This window comes from Tasmannia lanceolata, unplaced genomic scaffold, assembly GCF_043159265.1.
Source record: "Tasmannia lanceolata isolate RefF3 unplaced genomic scaffold, GAP_Taslan_0.1 ptg000018l, whole genome shotgun sequence".
Classification (NCBI taxonomy): Eukaryota; Viridiplantae; Streptophyta; class Magnoliopsida; order Canellales; family Winteraceae; genus Tasmannia; species Tasmannia lanceolata.
Window position 1 is genome coordinate 49,629,132 of NW_027518695.1, and position 17,650 is coordinate 49,646,781.

A 17,650-nucleotide genomic window follows, 5' to 3' on the forward strand; every position below is an offset into this window, starting at 1 on the left:
ATATAGGAGACTTGCCCAGTCTTGCTAGCATTTTTCTCTATCCTACCTCTGTGTCTAAGAGACTTACCCAGTCTCATTCTCTTGCTAAACCTCCTCTTTCTGCGTCGTTTGGTTTTGGGACAACACCTTACTCGGCTTGACAGCATACCCCTACCCTTATGGGTATTGGGTTGCACATTTGTTGCACCCTTGGGCTAGGTAGTTGTCCGGCCCGGCTGGGTGTTTCACCTTTGCCAACTATGCACAGGGTCTTTTATTCCTTTTTACTTGTGAGCTTCTCCTTATTCGATAGTCCTTTCGCATAGGAGTCAGCCCTGATTAGAGAGTCTTTGACTCATTCATCCTTTGTAGTGTTATTAGAGTCTCTGACTCATTTGTACTTCCTCTCTAGTGTTATTAGTTAGGAGTTTTTCCATTAGAGACTAACTCAGTCATATAGAGCCTTCCCTGCTTAGGATCTTAGATTGTTTTCTCTGTTCTTGGGGCACTATCTTTCTTGTTGTGGTTTGTCTCTTTGAGACGCCAGTTTCTTGTTGTGGATCGTCTCTTTGAGACCTTTGTTGCTTGTTTGGGGTTTCCCCTTTTCGCTTTAAGGCTTTGCCTTAGTTTATGGTATTACTTGCGTGTCCCCTTTAAGATTGAAAGCATTTAAAGGTTTAGAGCATTGGAAAAGCTTTAAAATCCAAAAACATTAGAAATTTAAAACTCAAAAACATTTGAAAACTTTAAAAATATCAAAAACATTTGAAAAACATAAAAAAACCTTTAAAAATCTAAAGTGTTGAGTGTTTCTTTTAGAAGCGTATTAGGCGAGTTGGATTTTCGAACTACGTTGGCTTGATCCTCTCTCACGAGGTACGTAGTGCAGCTCGGGATTTTAATCCCAAGTCCAGCCAAACTTTTATAAATAATATTTTAAACCTTCTTCAAAAACTTTTTTCCATCAAAACCTTGTTTTCAACAAAATCTTCCTCTAGAGTTAGGAGTTTGTCCTAGATAGAGAGTTTTAGAGTTAAGAGTTCGTCTTTGATGTGTTGTGTGCTTGTTTTGTTTGTTTTAGAGTTAGGGGTTTGTCCTAGAGTTATAGGAGCGCCTCCGTCCGGTCAGTTGGCGATTCACATCGCCGACTGATGACTAGGTCTAAGATGCGTTAGTGATCCCATCGTTTTCCTTAGGACGCACAGCCTAGTTACACATAGGTTGTAGGAACCACCTGCATTAGCCTAGGGCTAACCTGCATTTAGCTAGGGCATATAGGGTGTCCTAAAATCTACAATTCACTGAAATTTAAATAATCGTTCAAGAAGCTTTAATAATTAGTCCGGTCTTTTAGATCGAGTCTAAAATAGAGGTCTAGGTGTCTTAGGCATCATAGTTTAGAATAGGTGCGAAGAACTACGTTGCCTTGATTCTCGTGGAGGCGGGGATACGTAGGCTTCTTTGGATGAATATCAGACCATCCGAGGACTCGGGCTAAATCGTTTTAGAGTCTTAAGATTTGTGGTGTTGTTATATTGTATATTTTGTTGTGTTTTCTTACTTTCTTGTACTGATCTTATACCTTTAGTTATAGCTTGCATGTGTTTGCACATCAGAACTTAGACACCAGTTAGGTATGTCACTCAGAATCTAGTTATCATTAGGTGCCATTTATTTCGATTCTTTTGTGTGTGCTTATTTTCATCTCCGAGACATGCATGATTAGATAGACGTTTTCTCGGAGATGCGTGTTCCCATTTCATATGATTTTCTCTTGAAACTCTTCAAGGTTAATAGTAAATGGCATAAGAGACCAAGTGTTCGCACTCGGGCGAATTGGGGGCGCTCTTCGGACCTTCTCCATTCGTCATCAGGCACGGACCTTCTGTATCTCTGGTTATCCATTGCAAGCAGAGCATTTGTTTTGGTTCCATGGCGTGTCCATGGATGGCGACTCTGAGTTATTTTCGGATATATCTTGGTTTCGAGCCCTGGCTCCGGATCAGGATGTATCTCTTTCTTTTTATATCGCCACTCATGCTATGCTGTGAGGGTGGCATCCGTTTCGAGAGTTCCCTGGCAGAGCTCTCCTTCACGTTGTGGAGATCTTAGAGGATTGCAGGAGGGATCTCGCGTCCCTCGGCACCGTCCTCGGATCGGGGTCCACAAAAGCCAACCAAGGGTGTGTCCCATATTTTGGTATGAGAATAAGATCTACACAAGAAGCCTCAAAGTGTTTTGTAGAGCCCGATTTGCTTAACTAGAGAGACTCGAAGCTTTGCCTTCAAACTGTTTGGTAGGTGCACACCAACACTTGGTTGCTGTTCCTGGAGGCGGTTCGGTCGTCAGATTCTTGCACCGGAATAGGGCCAAATAATGTCTTAAGCGAAGTGTTCAAGGACGTACAGCAGCTCTACAGATATTGAGGATTATCTATACTCTGTTTGGTATTTTCCATCTTTCTCTAAGATCATATTATTGCAGTTTTCATTATATAATTTCCCCAATTTGCACCAACAAAATATGCCATAGAAAGATATAAGTATACGAGTGGGGGCCATTTATTCAATGATCCAAACCCGTTATCTGCTAGGCCTTGGCTATGGATGGTACACGAAAAAAATCTCTTATTGGACTATCTGAAACCTCCAATTTGTAGACTGAATGGTTATAAAAAAGGTCTCAATCATCAGAAAGAACACCCCAAATCAAACGGTTGGGATAATCTGTTGGCTAAGCATTTTGGAGAATCAGCCATTCATAGAATTGAATGACAGATAAATAGTTTTGATCATTGAACAAGTGGCCTCATTTGGTACTTTTCTCCACCTTGGACAAATATGGCCATGCATTGTAAGTATGAGTTGATCACCCCATTAAATTTAATAAAATATATTATTGCAAGAGGAAAATTTGATCTTACGTAAGAACACTTAATTGAATAGAAAAGATTAAACAAAATAACAAAGAGACATATGGTGGGGCATGCCTCCAATGATTAAACAAAAGAACAAAGAGACATATGGCGGGGCATTCCTCAAATTATTAAACAAAAGTACAAAGAGGCATGGTGGCGCTTTGCTCCAATGATGACTCTGTTTTACAATGATTTCCTTGTTCTCGTTGTTACAATCACAACAGTACAAACAGAGAATATACAAGGCAGCAAACAAAGCCTTCCTCTGATCCCATACAACCCAACAAAAAGAAACAATTCTCTGATGAATAGACTTGTAACTATTAAGAAATCCTTGCAACTATCCCATATCCTACCTATAAGGTAAAATCCAAAGCATTGATAAATAGATGACTGTCAAATTTTAAGAAAAACAGATGCATAGATTTACAGTTTAGGGATAAGTTTTTGCTTCCTATGTTTGGAGCTGATTGGCTTCAATCACTTGAGCAATAGAGCTTCCTTGGGCCTACCCAACAGAGACAAAACTGTGGCAGCTATGTGCCTTGAAGAGAGCCCTGCTTGTTCAATTTGATCTTTGGGGGATCCATGGTCAATGTATCTATCTGGAAGAACCATTGATCTCAACTGCAGATATCTCTAAATTAGTATTAGATTCAAGAAAAGTAAGTAGCAATGTATAAAAGTTAAACAAACTTCTTGAAGGAAACTAACCTTGAGATGTCCATCTAAAAGACCATTCAAGCTTAGAAAGTGAGATACATGAGACCCAAAACCTCCAATTGAACCTTCCTCGGCCGTAATTAGAATCTCATGCTCACTTGCCAGTTTTCGGACGAGCTCTGTATCAAGAGGTTTGCAAAAGCGAGCATCAGCAACTGTAATAGTGATGTCGCGTGATTGCAACTCTTTAGCAGCTTCAATGCAGTTCTGAACTATGGAACCAAACCCAAGAATAGCTACTCTGGCGCCTTCTATCAGAATTCTACCCTTTCCAATCTGTGCAAACATAAAAGAGAAAGATAAGTCACTTTTTTGCTATGGTTTATTGTTGAAGTATAAATAAATAACATCAACTCTGAACAGCTTAAGGTTTTGGAGTAATTGGTTGTTTCATATCGTATCAGAGCTGCCTCACGGAAGATCCTGGGTTCAAAACCCAATTGAAAAATCCCCCCCTTCCCGCGGCAGCCCTCGCCCTCTCCGGAAAAAAGAAAAAAGAGGGGCCACACGGGAGAGGGTGTGTTGAAGTATAAGTGATTAAATAACACCAAGTCACGAACTCTAACAGCTTAAGCTTCTGGAGTAATTGGTTGTTTCACATTTCTTTTCTTCACAATCAAGAAAACTAAGAGAGTTGGTTCTAACCTCAAGAGGGATGCCTTTGTTATTGGGAGGAAGAGCAGCGCCAACACCATTACCTCTTGGGAACCTAAAGCAACTGGGTCTGTCATCAATAGCTACAGCCGTGGCAACCATGTGCATTAGCTCAGACTCATCAGAAGGGGCCATTACAACCATGTTAGGCAAGCAGGCCATATATGTGATGTCAAATGCTCCACAGTGAGTGGGCCCATCTGCTCCAACCAGACCAGCACGATCCAATGCGAACCGAACTGGTAGCTTTTGAAGATCCACATCATGTACCACCTTCACATTGTTCATCAAATCATCAGATTTTCCACACAAATAAACAAAACTTAATGTGTAATCTCATAATCATGATGCACATATATAAATTTTGTATCCATTCATCTCACTTTCATCCAATCAAGAACAACAACTAATTTTTGATGTCACTAACAGAAATGGAAGTTAAAAGAAGAAGTATTCAAGATATTTTTTTGTTTTGTTTTGTGTGGGGCTCACCTGATCGTAGCCTCGTTGTAGAAATGACGAATATATGGCACAGAAAGGCTTGAGACCCTCAGTTGCAAGACCGGCTGCAAATGTAACAGCATGTTGCTCAGCGATCCCCACATCAAAGCAACGATTGGGGAACCTCTTTTGAAAGAAATTAAGGCCCGTCCCACCACCCATAGCTGCATGGATGCCTACAATCTTGCTATCCATCTCTGCTTCTTTTACAAGAGACTCAGCAAAGTACTGCGTGTATGAAAGTGTAGGGGACTTGGCTTTGCTTTGCTTCCCAGTTTCTACGTCAAACTTGACAACACCTAAGACAACGAAGAGTGTTCGGTCTCCATAAGAACTTTTAGCCATAAATAATAGAAATTCAGAAAAGGTTAGGACTTAGGAGTCTTACCATGCATTTTATCGGCTGCGGCCTCTGCGGGAGGATATCCCTTCCCTTTCTCAGTGACAATGTGGATAAGGACAGGCCCCGGTGCCGGCATCTCTTTCACTTTCTCAAATATTTCAACTAAGTCATTCACATTGTGGCCATCCACGGGGCCAATGTAATACAAACCCAGCTCCTCAAACAGGCATGACCCAGAAGCACTGATCATCCCCCTCGCATATTCATCTACCTTTGCCGCAACCTCATGAGTCTGCCCTCCAATCTTCTTAGTAATATTCTATAACAGAAAAGAACTCAATTCAAACATCTTTGAAATTCAGAACCACAAACAAGGTATTACTACCAGAAAAACATTAAAAAAAAAATTGAGGCCATAACTCTTAAGAACCCAATTCAAATATCTCTGAAATTCAAAACAAGATACAATGAACTACTATCAGAAGAAGAGAAAATTTTGAGGTTTTTAAGAACCCAATTCAAATATCTCTGAAATCCAAAACAAGAGACAAGGAACTACCCCCAGATAAAGAGAAATTTTGAGGTTTTTGGCTAACCTTTGCTGCTTCGCGAAGCTTGCGGAACTCTGTGCTGGCTTGGAGCTTGGTGAGAGTGGCACTGAGGGCCCCAACGGGAACCGCAGGGCCATCAAGGGTGGCAGTTGGTAGAGATACTTGTCTGTTGTCATTTAACACAACAATCATGTTGGTGTCAAGGTATCCTGTGTTGTTCATGGCCTCATAGGCTTGGCCTGCAGTCATGGCTCCATCTCCAATCACAGAGATGACATGGTTTTTCTTCCCTAAAAGATCCCTAGCAACTGCCATTCCTATCAAAATTCCCAAAAAAAAAAACGAAAAGAAAAGGAATAACAATTAATAAATAAATCAGAGAACCCTTTTACATCTAAGATTAATCTAATCATATTCTAATGGAATATATGAAGAGAAGTTCTATAGTTGACATCTTTCTTAAAAAATCTACCAAACAAATGAAGAAAACTAACTAGATGGTGGCCTTTCAGATATTACCAAGTCCAGCAGATATACTTGTAGAGCTGTGTCCTGCCCCAAAGGCATCATGAATGCTCTCATCCCTTTTAGGAAACCCTGCAAGCCCTGAAGTCTGCCTAATAGTGTGCATTTTAGACCTTCTCCCTGTCAATATTTTATGAGGGTATGCCTGCAAATTCATAAATTTCTGTTCAAAACACAGTCCTAAAGCAAATACTGAAAAGTAAAAAGACCACTTGATAAAATCAAATCTCATTTTTCATTGAAATGAAAATCTCCTTACCTGGTGACCAACATCCCATATGATCTTATCCTCAGGAGTGTTGAACACATGATGCAAAGCCACACAGAGCTCCACAACTCCTAAGCTGGCACTCAGATGTCCACCTGTCTTTGATACTGAATAGACAATTTCAGCTCTAAGCTCTGATGATAACTGTTCAAGATCCTAAAAAAGATACCAAAAAAAAAAAAAAAAAAAAAGCATACCAACTTTATTAATATTTGCATATAAAATAAAACCCATCAAAACCCACCACAATCTCAGTAATCAAAATGTCAAACCTGAATTGAAAGATTTTTCATATGAATTGGGAAATTGACTGAGTCCAACAATGGAGTAGCAGGTTTCTCTCTAGAGAAATCAATCTTCCAAACATTTTTTTCTTTTCTTACTATAGCCTTCTTTGCATCATCTGACTTGCTAGCTCTCAAAAATGACTGCAATGCATAGAGAAAATCCACATAAAAAACACCAAACTAAACCTTCCATGCAAAAGCAAACCTTTCCTGACAACCAAACCTTCATGCAAAAGCAGAGTTAAGAAAAACCAAGATGCAAAATCAGAAAATTAGCAATAAACAGAAAAGCTCCAAGCACAAACCTTTCTTTTGCAATTAGTATTTGGAAATGGAGATTGCAAGAGTGGAGAGATAGTTCCAAGTCCTGCCACGAGAGACCCATAAACTACCATGACTGATTGTTGAGAGAGAGAGAGAGAGAGAGAGAGAGATAGAGAGAGAGAGAGAGGTTTTCGTTTTCTTGGGGCAGAGAGAGCAGAGCAGGCCAAGATTTATAAAGAACGGAAAATCAGAGAAAAGGCAAGTGTACTTGCCAAATCAGTCACTATTTCGTGGGATGGAGAATCCAAAAAGGATATTGAAAAGCACGTTACAATGTATTTGTCCCACAGCTTCATACAGCCCGAAGAAAGAAAACGACTCTTTTATAGGGAATTGCTAGCGTCCGTTGCAGACGGCATTTCAAGGATGGTCTGTTACATGTCAGACCACCCACCTTGTGTATAGTGCCTTTTGCAATGGACCCTAGCAAATCTCTCTTCGAAATTTTTTGGTTGAGAAAGGGTATCATTTCAGTTGGGCATATAATAAGGGTACAACTCGGGCCACGTTGGGTCGGATTGAGCCTACCCGAGCCCAACCATAGACAGCGGTTAGGTACCTTACCAGTACACAAAAAGTTCCGAGTTGATGGAACACACTAGGCTCATCCTTTAAACCTATCCCATACCAGACTGGGTCTCACCTAGTCCCTTATCTCGGCGAGGCCCCACTAAGTCCGTAACTTTTCACCATGCTTCTGAATCTGTTGTCTTCGGAGGCCCACTATGACAGCTTTCACTCTGGCCATTTTTCAGGTAGCCCTTTCCGTAAGTCACCCTTTCCACAACTGAACACTCTGTAGCAACTTCACTCTAGCGGCTTTCATTTTGGCCTTTTTTTTACTAGGTAGGCCTTTCCAGATATTCTTGGCTTGTAACAATAGCCCAACTTGCCTCTAAATATCGCAACCATAACTCAATCCGTCTAGCACTTTTTTTCCAACCCGAGTTTTTAAGTTTAGTAGAAAAATAATAGTTGAAAATGTTGGGTTTCACTCGGGTCGGGTTGCCTGAGCCCTCAACCCGAACCCAACCCGATCCAATTTTTTTTTCAGTTTTGAACCCAACCAGAGTTGCACGCTTATCGGGCCGGCGTTTTGCAAACCCAACCCTAGGAAATGCCTACCCAACCCAATCCAAAATTGGGTTGAACCCGTTGAGTTGAGCCCGACCCAAGTTGCACCCCTAATAAATTGCTCAATTAAATCTTTAAATTTTATGTTTCTCTAATAGCTGCATATAATTGTATACTTATCTTAATCTATAATATACATCGAAATTCAGTGATTAACTAACTTTTGTACTGTTGGAATCAAAGGCTGGAATCAGATTGCGTCTGATTCTGACATTTGGTACAGAAAAATAAATGAAATAAAGTGGGAGGAATTGACATCAGTGAGAAATTAAGGGGGGAAATGCCAAAATCCCAGTATAATAAATTCTCCCTGGACAAAATAAAATTTCTATTATATTTTTGTCTTCCATTTAATTTATCTAATACAATAAGCTGGGATGAAAAGAAGAGAGTTTTTTCCATTTTTTTGAAAATCACGTGAGAATTACACGTCACATTTTTTGACTTTTTTGAACAAATGCACCCATTCAACTCATATAATTTCAATCCTAACCCTCCTTTATGCTTTTAACAAAGGTACCAATTAAATCATATAATTTCAATCCTACCCCCTCCTTTATGCTTTTAACAAAGGCACCCATTAAAGCCATATAATTTCGATCTTACCCCCCTCCTTTATGGTTTTTTAATTAAAAAACTATAGGGTGATCTTGATCATCCGATTTAAGATAAGAGGAATTATGGAAACATCTATAGATTGGAGGGCTAGGATCGACCTATGGAAATGATTTTTGGGGCACAACCTATTTATGTTGTGTTCCATCACATGGACGGTTTGGATCAACCTATGACGTGGTCCGTTGGTTTTTTAATAAAAAATCTGTAGGGTGATCTTAACCATCCGATTTAAGAGGAATTATGATCCTAGATTGGAGGGCTAGGATCAGCCTATGGAAATGATTTTTGGGGCACAACCTATTTATGTTGTGTTCCATCACATGGACGGTTTGGATCAACCTATGACGTGGTTCGTACAGTTCTTTGTCGGCCCGTGCATCGCACCGGTTTTTTACTAGTAACTTATAAGTCAGAATAGGTATCGAAATAGCAGGATGCCAATTTTGATTCCCTGGTTCCTTCAAACTCAGCCTCTTTATTTCCTAGTATATATGGTTGCATGAAAGCCACACTTTATCGGATTGGGTCAGTTGCATAAGGCCTTAACCCTAAACCAGCCCGAAATTAAATCGGGTGGTAACGGTGTAACTCGACCTGACCCGAGTTCCAACCCGACGAGGCTCAACCCGACCCGACCCAAGAAACCCTTTTTTCCAACCCAACCCAACCCGAACCGACTCGATCCTAGCTACCCAAGTTTTTAAGCTTAGTAGAAAAATAATAATTAAAAATGTTGGGTTTCACTCGGATCAGGTTGCCCGAGCGCTCAACCTAAACCCGTCCTGACGTGACTTTTTGCCAGGTTGAACCCGACCGGAGTTGCACCCGCCCAACCCAATCCAAGGAAATGCCGACCCAACCCAATTTCCCATTGGGTTGACCCCGACCCATGTTGCACCCCTAAATAAATCTTTAAATTTTATGTTTCTCTAATTCGCCCATGTAATTGCATTCTTTTCTCAGTTTTTATATACATTGGAATTCGGTGATTAACTAACGGTTGTATATATTGTTGGAATCAAAGGCTGGAATCAGATTGTGTCTGATTCTGACATTTGGTTCAGAAAAATAAATGAAATAAAGTCGGAGGAATTGACATCAGTGACTCAGTGAGGAATTAAGGGGGGAAATGTCAAAATCTCGGTATAATAATTTCTCCCTGGACAAAATAAAATTTCTATTATAGTTTTTGTTCCATTTCATTTATAAATCAGAATAGGTATCATCGACATAGGATGCCATTTCTGATTCCCTGGTTCCTTCAAACTCAGTTTCTTTGTTTTCTAGTATATACGGTTGGATGAAAGCCACCCCATCAAGTTTTCCACGTGTACCCATCTGGTCGATCAACGTGATGGACCCATATACACATTCAAAATGAAATCTCGACTAAGGTGTTCCTTGGATGCCACCACAATTAGTCTATATTTACAAATAATGGCTCTTTGGAGGTCATTAATTATGGGAAAACTGTTTCTGAACTCGAGCTCAGATAAGCTCATCTGAGCTTGAGCTCCAAAACAGTGTGGGCCCACATTTTTTGGGTGATCCAAAGCATTCATTTGAAAGGCCTTTACATAGATAAGGTCCAGAAAAAATCAGGTGGTTACAGGGGCGGAGCCAGGAATTTGGTCTAAGGGGGGCAAAGAATGGTTGTTATTGTATGTTGTGGCCCACACTTTTATAGAGGTTTCTATAACAAGATGCAATCTATTTACATTGTGGCCTTGCAAATAAAGAGTTTGGATCATCCTATGAAACGGGACCTAGCCCTTTTTGAAAAATACTAGTTCAAAAATACAACAGTTTGGATCAACCTATTCACATTGTGGCCGAACAAATCCCGGATTTCAGGGAGGCAACTGCCCCCCTCGCTCCTGATTTAAGGGGTGCAACCTATTTACATTGTGGCACAACAAATGAATGGTTCAGATCTCCTGTGAAGTGGGCCGTCCTGTCCTTTTTGTAAAATGGTGGACTCTACGGCCACACACCATATAAAAACTCATGACTGTTATAGGTAAATATTAAATTTTATATGTTGTCCCATGTGAAGTCAAGTGTTTTTCAAAAAACTACTGTGAGGCCCACTTCATAGGATGATCCAAACTGTTCATTTGTTTGGCCATAATTAGATAGGTTGTGCCCCAAAACTCATTTCCATTCGATGATCCTAACCTGCAGAGGTTGTCCCCAAAACTCATTTCCATTTGATGATCCTAACCTATAGAGGTTGTCCCATTATTGATCAGAGGGTTAGGATCATCCTATGATAATGATTTTTGGGGCACAACTTATTTACATTGTAGCCCAAGAAATGAAGGATTTGGATCATCCCATGAAAATCGGTTTCAATCGTTTTTTGAAAAAAATAAATAAGGCCACAAACCATTTAAAATTTCCTCAGTTATTTCAACTTTTGGCCCACAAACCATATCCAGATTTTTTTTGTAGGTAGAAATGGAAACTTCAGTGAGTGGGTAAGAGAGTACTAGATATATATATATATATATATATATAGAGAGAGAGAGAGAGAGAGAGAGAGAGAGGGAGTTAAGAGCAGTAATTTCGTTGGTCATTGAGGATAGTACAAAACAAATGCTATAAAAAGGGGCTTTACGAAAATTTTGCAATGATTTCCGTTGTTAGTGGAGAGAGGAATTAGGAAAAAAGGCTATAATAAACTATAATAAAGGGGCTTTACTAAAATCTGAGAAAACTTTCGGACTATGAGGGGGTCATTGCGAAAAAAAACTAAATAAGCTTAAGATTTAACGAAAATTTCCAGATTTTCAGGGGGGCAATAGCCCTGGTCGCCCCTGCTGGCTCCGTCCCTGGGTGGTTAGGATCATCCGAAGTTCCTAACTCTGCCATTTGTGGTGGGAAAAATGGGCAGATTTGTGGAGAAACAATATATGTTCAGTTTACCCCACCACTTTTGGATGTGTTAAGATGATCCTATGGATCTCATTTTTGGTACACACCTTATTTATATAAGGCCTTTCACATGAATGCTTTGGATCACCTAAAAAATGTGTGCCCATATGAGTTTTTGACGCTCGAGCTCAGAAAAGCAACCTGAGCTCGAGTTCAGATTGCTGAATGGCTCACTAAGGGCCTATCAAGAAAGCCATTAATTGTATCATTTCTAAATCATTATAGAATTATTACATTTATGCTTTAAACAATTTGCATGTAGCAATATTTTCTTCAAATAATTTTTAAAGGAATCCAAACAGGCCCTAAAACAAACAATGGTAGAATATATAGAAAGAGGTTGAAAGAAACACCTAAAAACATATATACCCCCTTTTTCCCGGACCACCCCCTTGTAGTGTCAAAAGGGGAGTCATAAATACCCTAGCAGGGTTGGCCCTGGAAATGAAGGGGGGCGAATATATTACTTCCTTTTTTTTTTTGATTGGTAAGCTGGGGTTAGGCACGTCGGGATATATTAATAAAAACAAAGATACATCATGGAAAAAGAGAGCCACCCCAATCACAGGAGAAGGGGAGAACAAGCAAAAAAAAGAAGCACAAAAAGGAACTAACAACCAAACAACAACAACAAAGACTACATCATCCTAGCAACCAACAGAAAAACAACAACACGCCCAAGCCAGGGCAGCAAACAAGCAACAAAACGGCAACAAGGGGTGAGAATGTGGTCAAAATATATCACTTCCTTGGCAATCCCTTAATTGTTGTGGGTTCCATCATTGGTTGTGGGTTCCATCATTGGCTATATTAGCACTTGAACATGCAATGGGATTTGTACTATGAATGTGGTCAAAATTAATTTAGTGGTGAACCCCACTCAGCATACTTGTATTGTGCATTTGCTAAGTGTGAATGTGTTGGTAGCATCTGTCAAATTCAAGTTAGAAAATTAAGCAATTACAGAGAAAAGAAACTAAAAGAAACTTGCCACAAAAACATGGGTTTTGATGCTCTTTGTTGAGGGGTAGGAAACGAGAGAGAGATATGTAACTATACCAATTTAAAAAAATAGAGTCACACAGAGAGAGAGAGAGAGAGAGAGAGAGAGAGAGAGAGAGATGTAACTGTACCAATTTAAAAAAATAGTCACATGTAACTATACCCTTATAAAAAGATGTAACTATACCCATTAAAAAAAAATTAGAGTTACATGTATCCATACCCTTAAAAAAAGAGATGGATCTATCATGCAAAAAAGTAAAAAGGTTTGTTTGTCTGAAGGCATCACTTAGCCGGCCTGAATTTTCAGATACCCAAAAGAGCAATCTTTGTCTTCTTTCCCTACCGACCACTCTAAATATCCTCTTCTTTCGTTATCTCGTGACAATTTGTTTTAGGAAATTATATCCACACCCCTAGTTTTAATAAGGGCACTCCGTTTATCTAATTCTGGCCTAGGTTGTCAGATACCGTTTGCAGCAATGATAACAATCAATATTGTTGTTTAATACATTGAATCAATGCCGATAAGCAGCTCTCACCCACCAATATGAGAAGTCAAAAAATAAATGAGACGGATTTAGTTGGTTAGGTAATAGCCAACATCCATGGGGAAGAAGATGCTTTCGTTGGGTCTAGAGATGCTCAGGCACGGTCGGTCACTGTAATCGTGTGTGAGGAGTGGAGTTAACATGTGTGATTAGTGCGGCGGCGTGCCGGCCTCTCTCTAGAAAAGAAATCGGAAGCTCAATTCAAGGGTTTCGACAATCGAAACATTTATGTCCCCTGTTTTGTGTAAAATCAGCACTAATCGTTGATAAGCGACACGTGGCATTTCCGAACAAGTAGAAATCGACTCATTGGTTTTAGAAGGAAAGATAACGGAGTATCATCCTCCCCATTTAAATAGCAACGACCCTAGTTGGGAAACCGTCCATAAAAAGAGGCAGTATGGACTAAGGCGGTGACTTTCCACCTATGGGAATCCTATTAACAGTAACTTACATGTTCAGGAAAATTGGATATCTATTAAAAATAGATATAAACTTATCTCCCGGGGAAGTTGACCAATTAGGCAAGACTCCTAAAACAATAAGTTTCTTCCTCTCTCTATATAGAGAGACCCTCACACTCAAGACAGGAATGGACAATCGTTGGTAACACTTGCTAACTTCTTCCTTTTCCTTCCATTCCATCTGTGGCACTGATTTCTGACTTGTGTGTCGAAGTGGACGCCCGGATCAACTCAAAATCTGCTCCTGGTAATCCACAAACGGAAGGAATGGTGACTAGAAGCCAAATGCAAGCTACAGTTCCCGGGATCTCTATTCCAAAGGAAACTTCTACCAATGAAGACGCCACTCCAGTCACTATGACGATGTTTAATCAACTGGTGACACAAATAGGGGATGCATCGGCTACTCTCCGGGAGGTTCTGAAGCGGTTGACACCTCCTCCCCCAGCGGTTCACAATCCTCTGTTTATCACTGATCTAAGACGATCACCGATAGCGGAAAAGCAGGATGAATCACCGAAGGGAAGGAATCCTCGTAGTAGAAGACAACAGAATCAACGACCCTCCGCTTCAATCACCAGCCCTAGACCAAATCACGGGGACAAAGATTTAGTTGACAGAAGGGCTCCATAATTTATGTTTGGACCGATACCTCGAAAAGACAACAATGCCCGTCGTGTAGTCAATAACGAGGGAAATCACGGTCGTGAACCATATCATCCTCCACCATCACCACACCAACAGGTGGCCCAAGGCAAAGGGACGGGAACTCCAGACCTTAGCCTGGTCGTCGAACTCCAACGGCAGGTCTGTGGACCCCGATCCGAGAGAATACGAGTGCCGAGGGACGAGTCCCCTGCAATCCTCAAAGATCTCCACATGTGAAGGAGAGCTTTACCAAGGAACTCTCAAAACAGGTGCCACCCTCATAGCATAACACGAGTGGCGATAAATGAGATACCTCTTGATCCAAGGATGAATCCTCAAACCAGGACGTACCTAAAACAAACTTAGAATCGCTATCCATGGATAGGCCATGGAACCCCAAAATAAATCCTCTGTGCAATGGATAACCAGAAATATATATGGGTCCGTCCCTGATTACGAATGGAGAAGGTCCGAAGAGCACCCCCAATTCGTCCGAGTGCGAACACTTGGTCTCTTATGCCATTTATTATTAACTCTAAAGAATTTTAGGCAAAATCATGTGAAATGGGAACAAAATATCCCCGAGAAGACGTCTAACTAATCATGTATGACTCGAGGATGAAATAATAAGCACTCACAAAATAAAATAAAAGATGTGTCACCTAAAGCACAGCTAGGTTATGAGTGACATGCCTAACTGGTGTCTAAGTTCTGGTGGACAAACGCATGCATGTTACAGCTAAAGGTATAAGGTATGCGCATCAAAGTAAGAGGACGCAACAAAATACAAATCATGACAACACAACAAATCCTAAGACTCTAAACGATTTAGCTCTAGTCTTTGGATGGTCTGATGTTCATCGAAAGAAGCCTACGTATCCCCGCCTCCTCAAGAATCAAGGCAACGTAGTTCTTTGCACCTATTCTAAACTATGATGCCTAAGACACCTAGACCTCTATCTTAGACTCGATCTAAAAGACCGAACTAGTTATTAAAGCTTCTTGAGCGATCATTTAAATTCCAGTGAATTATGGATTTTAGGACACACTATATGTCTTAACTAAATGCAGGTTAGCCCTAAGCTAATGCAGGTGGTTCCTACAACTTATGTGTAACTAGGCTGTGTTTCCTAAGAAAAACAAAGGGCAGACTAGCGCATCCTATTCTCATCAGTTGGCGATGTGGATAGCCAACTGACCGGACGGAGGCGTTCCTATAACTCTAGAACAAACCCCAAACTCTAAAACAAGCACACAACAAATCAAAGACTAAATCCTAACCCTAAAACTCTCTATCCGGGACAAAATCCTAACTCTAGAGGAAGATTTTTCGAAAACAGGTTTATGAAATATTTTTGTATTTTTTAAAGAGTTTGAATGATTTATTTACAAAGTTTGGCTAGACTTGGGATATGGATCCCAAGCTGCACTACGTACCTCGTGGAAGAGGATCAAGCCAACATAGTTCGAAACGAACTCTCCTAAAGCTTTAAAGCAATTCAAAAAGACTTAAGGTTTTTGATATTTTTCAACTGTTTTTGATATTTTTAAAGTTTCAAATGTTTTTGGATTTTAAACCTTTTCCAATATTTTTTTTAGATTTTAAAGCTTTTCCAATGTTTTTTTGGATTTTTAAAATGTTTTAGATGTTTTCTGAATTTTTAACCGCTTTCACCCTTTTGGTCAAAGGCGTAAGGGAATACACAAAGCAACACCCTAAGGCCAAACCCTAGGGTCAATAGGGGAAACCCCTAAACCAGGTAAACTAATGTCAAAGACAAGGAAACGATATAAGATCCCAAAAGGCAAAGCTCAAATGAGACTGTGCTAGTCTCTAACAAAGAAGATCAACTACAACACTACGGAGAAACTCCTAACTAATAACATTGAGGAGATGAACAAACAAGTCAAAGACTATCTAAGTAATATCATTTAAAGGACGCGTGAGTCAAAGACTCTCTAAATAATACCATTAAAAGGTCAAATGAGTCACAGACTCTCTAATAATATCAAATGAGTCAAAGACTCTCTAATAATACCACTAAAAGGACAAACGAGTCAAAGACTCGCTCCAAAAGAAAAGGGGGACTTTAACATGAGGCTGGATAAGCCTCCTAAGAGAGAAACTCACTAATGAGATAAAGCCTTTCTCCTTAAGAAGGTATGACTTTCTAGTGAGAGAGAACTTGTCTCCTCAAAGATGCAATTAAACTCTAATGAGACAGTGTATGTATCCTATGGGTTAATTTTCTACAAAACTAAAAAAGGGCTCCCCAAGGGATAGATTCTAAAATGACAAGGCATGTCTCCAAAGGAGAATCACCTTAATGAGACCGAGTGTGTTTCCTAATGGGGCTGAGGATAACTCTCTCATTGCCCATGCAATGAGGGGATCTAACGTCTAAAGATCTCTAAAAAGACTAGACAAGTCTACTATACAAAGGAGGGGAGATCTACTTGGACTTGAGCAAATCCCCTAAGGATGGGATTGGGCTAATGCCTTCATCGCCCTTGGCAATGAAGGAAGGACTACTATCTAATGTAAGAAAATATCTAAAAGACTAGAACAATCTTCTAAATAAAGGGGAAAATGCTATTGGGACTGTGCAAGTCTCCTAAATGATGGGCTTGGGATAACTCCTTCATCGCCCCAGCAACGAATAGGTAGAAAGCGATCTAAAGAACTAAGTTAATCCTCATTAAAAAGGGGAACAAGACAAAGAGGTTAAGTAACTAAGGACACCCTCCTCCAATAAGAAAACAACACAATAACCAGTTCACGTAAGGACTAATAATGCCTAAAAATGAAAATTAACTAAAGAATGCAACCAACAGAGCACAGTTATATCAAATGTGATGCATGAAGATTATCCATTATCTAGTCTCAACAATTCAACTATTCTTTTCTTATGAGAAAATCAACTTGAGGCTATGACCAACAGAGAGACACATATACGATTTCAAACATGAATCAACTGAATGCATTTGTCTCTACCTCGCATACATTAGTGGAGGCCAAATGATAAATCAATGAATGATTCCAAACTCTAAAACAGGTGGGTTGAATAAAAATTAAAAAAAAAAATTTAAAATTACCTCAGCAAATGAATAAACGTTCAAATTCAGATCTGACTTTTGATTTCCAGCCACATGAACAGATATCACAAGTGATGCTCCAATCTGAACTCGAAACCTTGGATCTAGTCAATTTCCAGCAAAACTTC

At 39.9% G+C, this 17,650-nt stretch overlaps 1 protein-coding gene across 1 annotated transcript; it reads right to left on the reverse strand.

The window, feature by feature from the left end:
* Positions 1 to 3,002: 3,002 nt before the first annotated feature.
* On the reverse strand, positions 3,003 to 7,226 carry LOC143849916 (1-deoxy-D-xylulose-5-phosphate synthase 2, chloroplastic-like). Its single transcript, XM_077359214.1, has 10 exons — positions 7,054 to 7,226; positions 6,734 to 6,889; positions 6,453 to 6,617; positions 6,188 to 6,338; positions 5,714 to 5,985; positions 5,163 to 5,436; positions 4,766 to 5,073; positions 4,265 to 4,546; positions 3,611 to 3,895; positions 3,003 to 3,523 (listed from the first exon to the last, which is right to left on the reverse strand). Exons 1-10 carry the CDS (start codon positions 7,141 to 7,143, stop codon positions 3,377 to 3,379), a joined length of 2,130 nt encoding a protein of 709 aa, XP_077215329.1. The 5' UTR covers positions 7,144 to 7,226; the 3' UTR covers positions 3,003 to 3,376.
* Between the last annotated feature and the right edge of the window lie 10,424 nt (positions 7,227 to 17,650).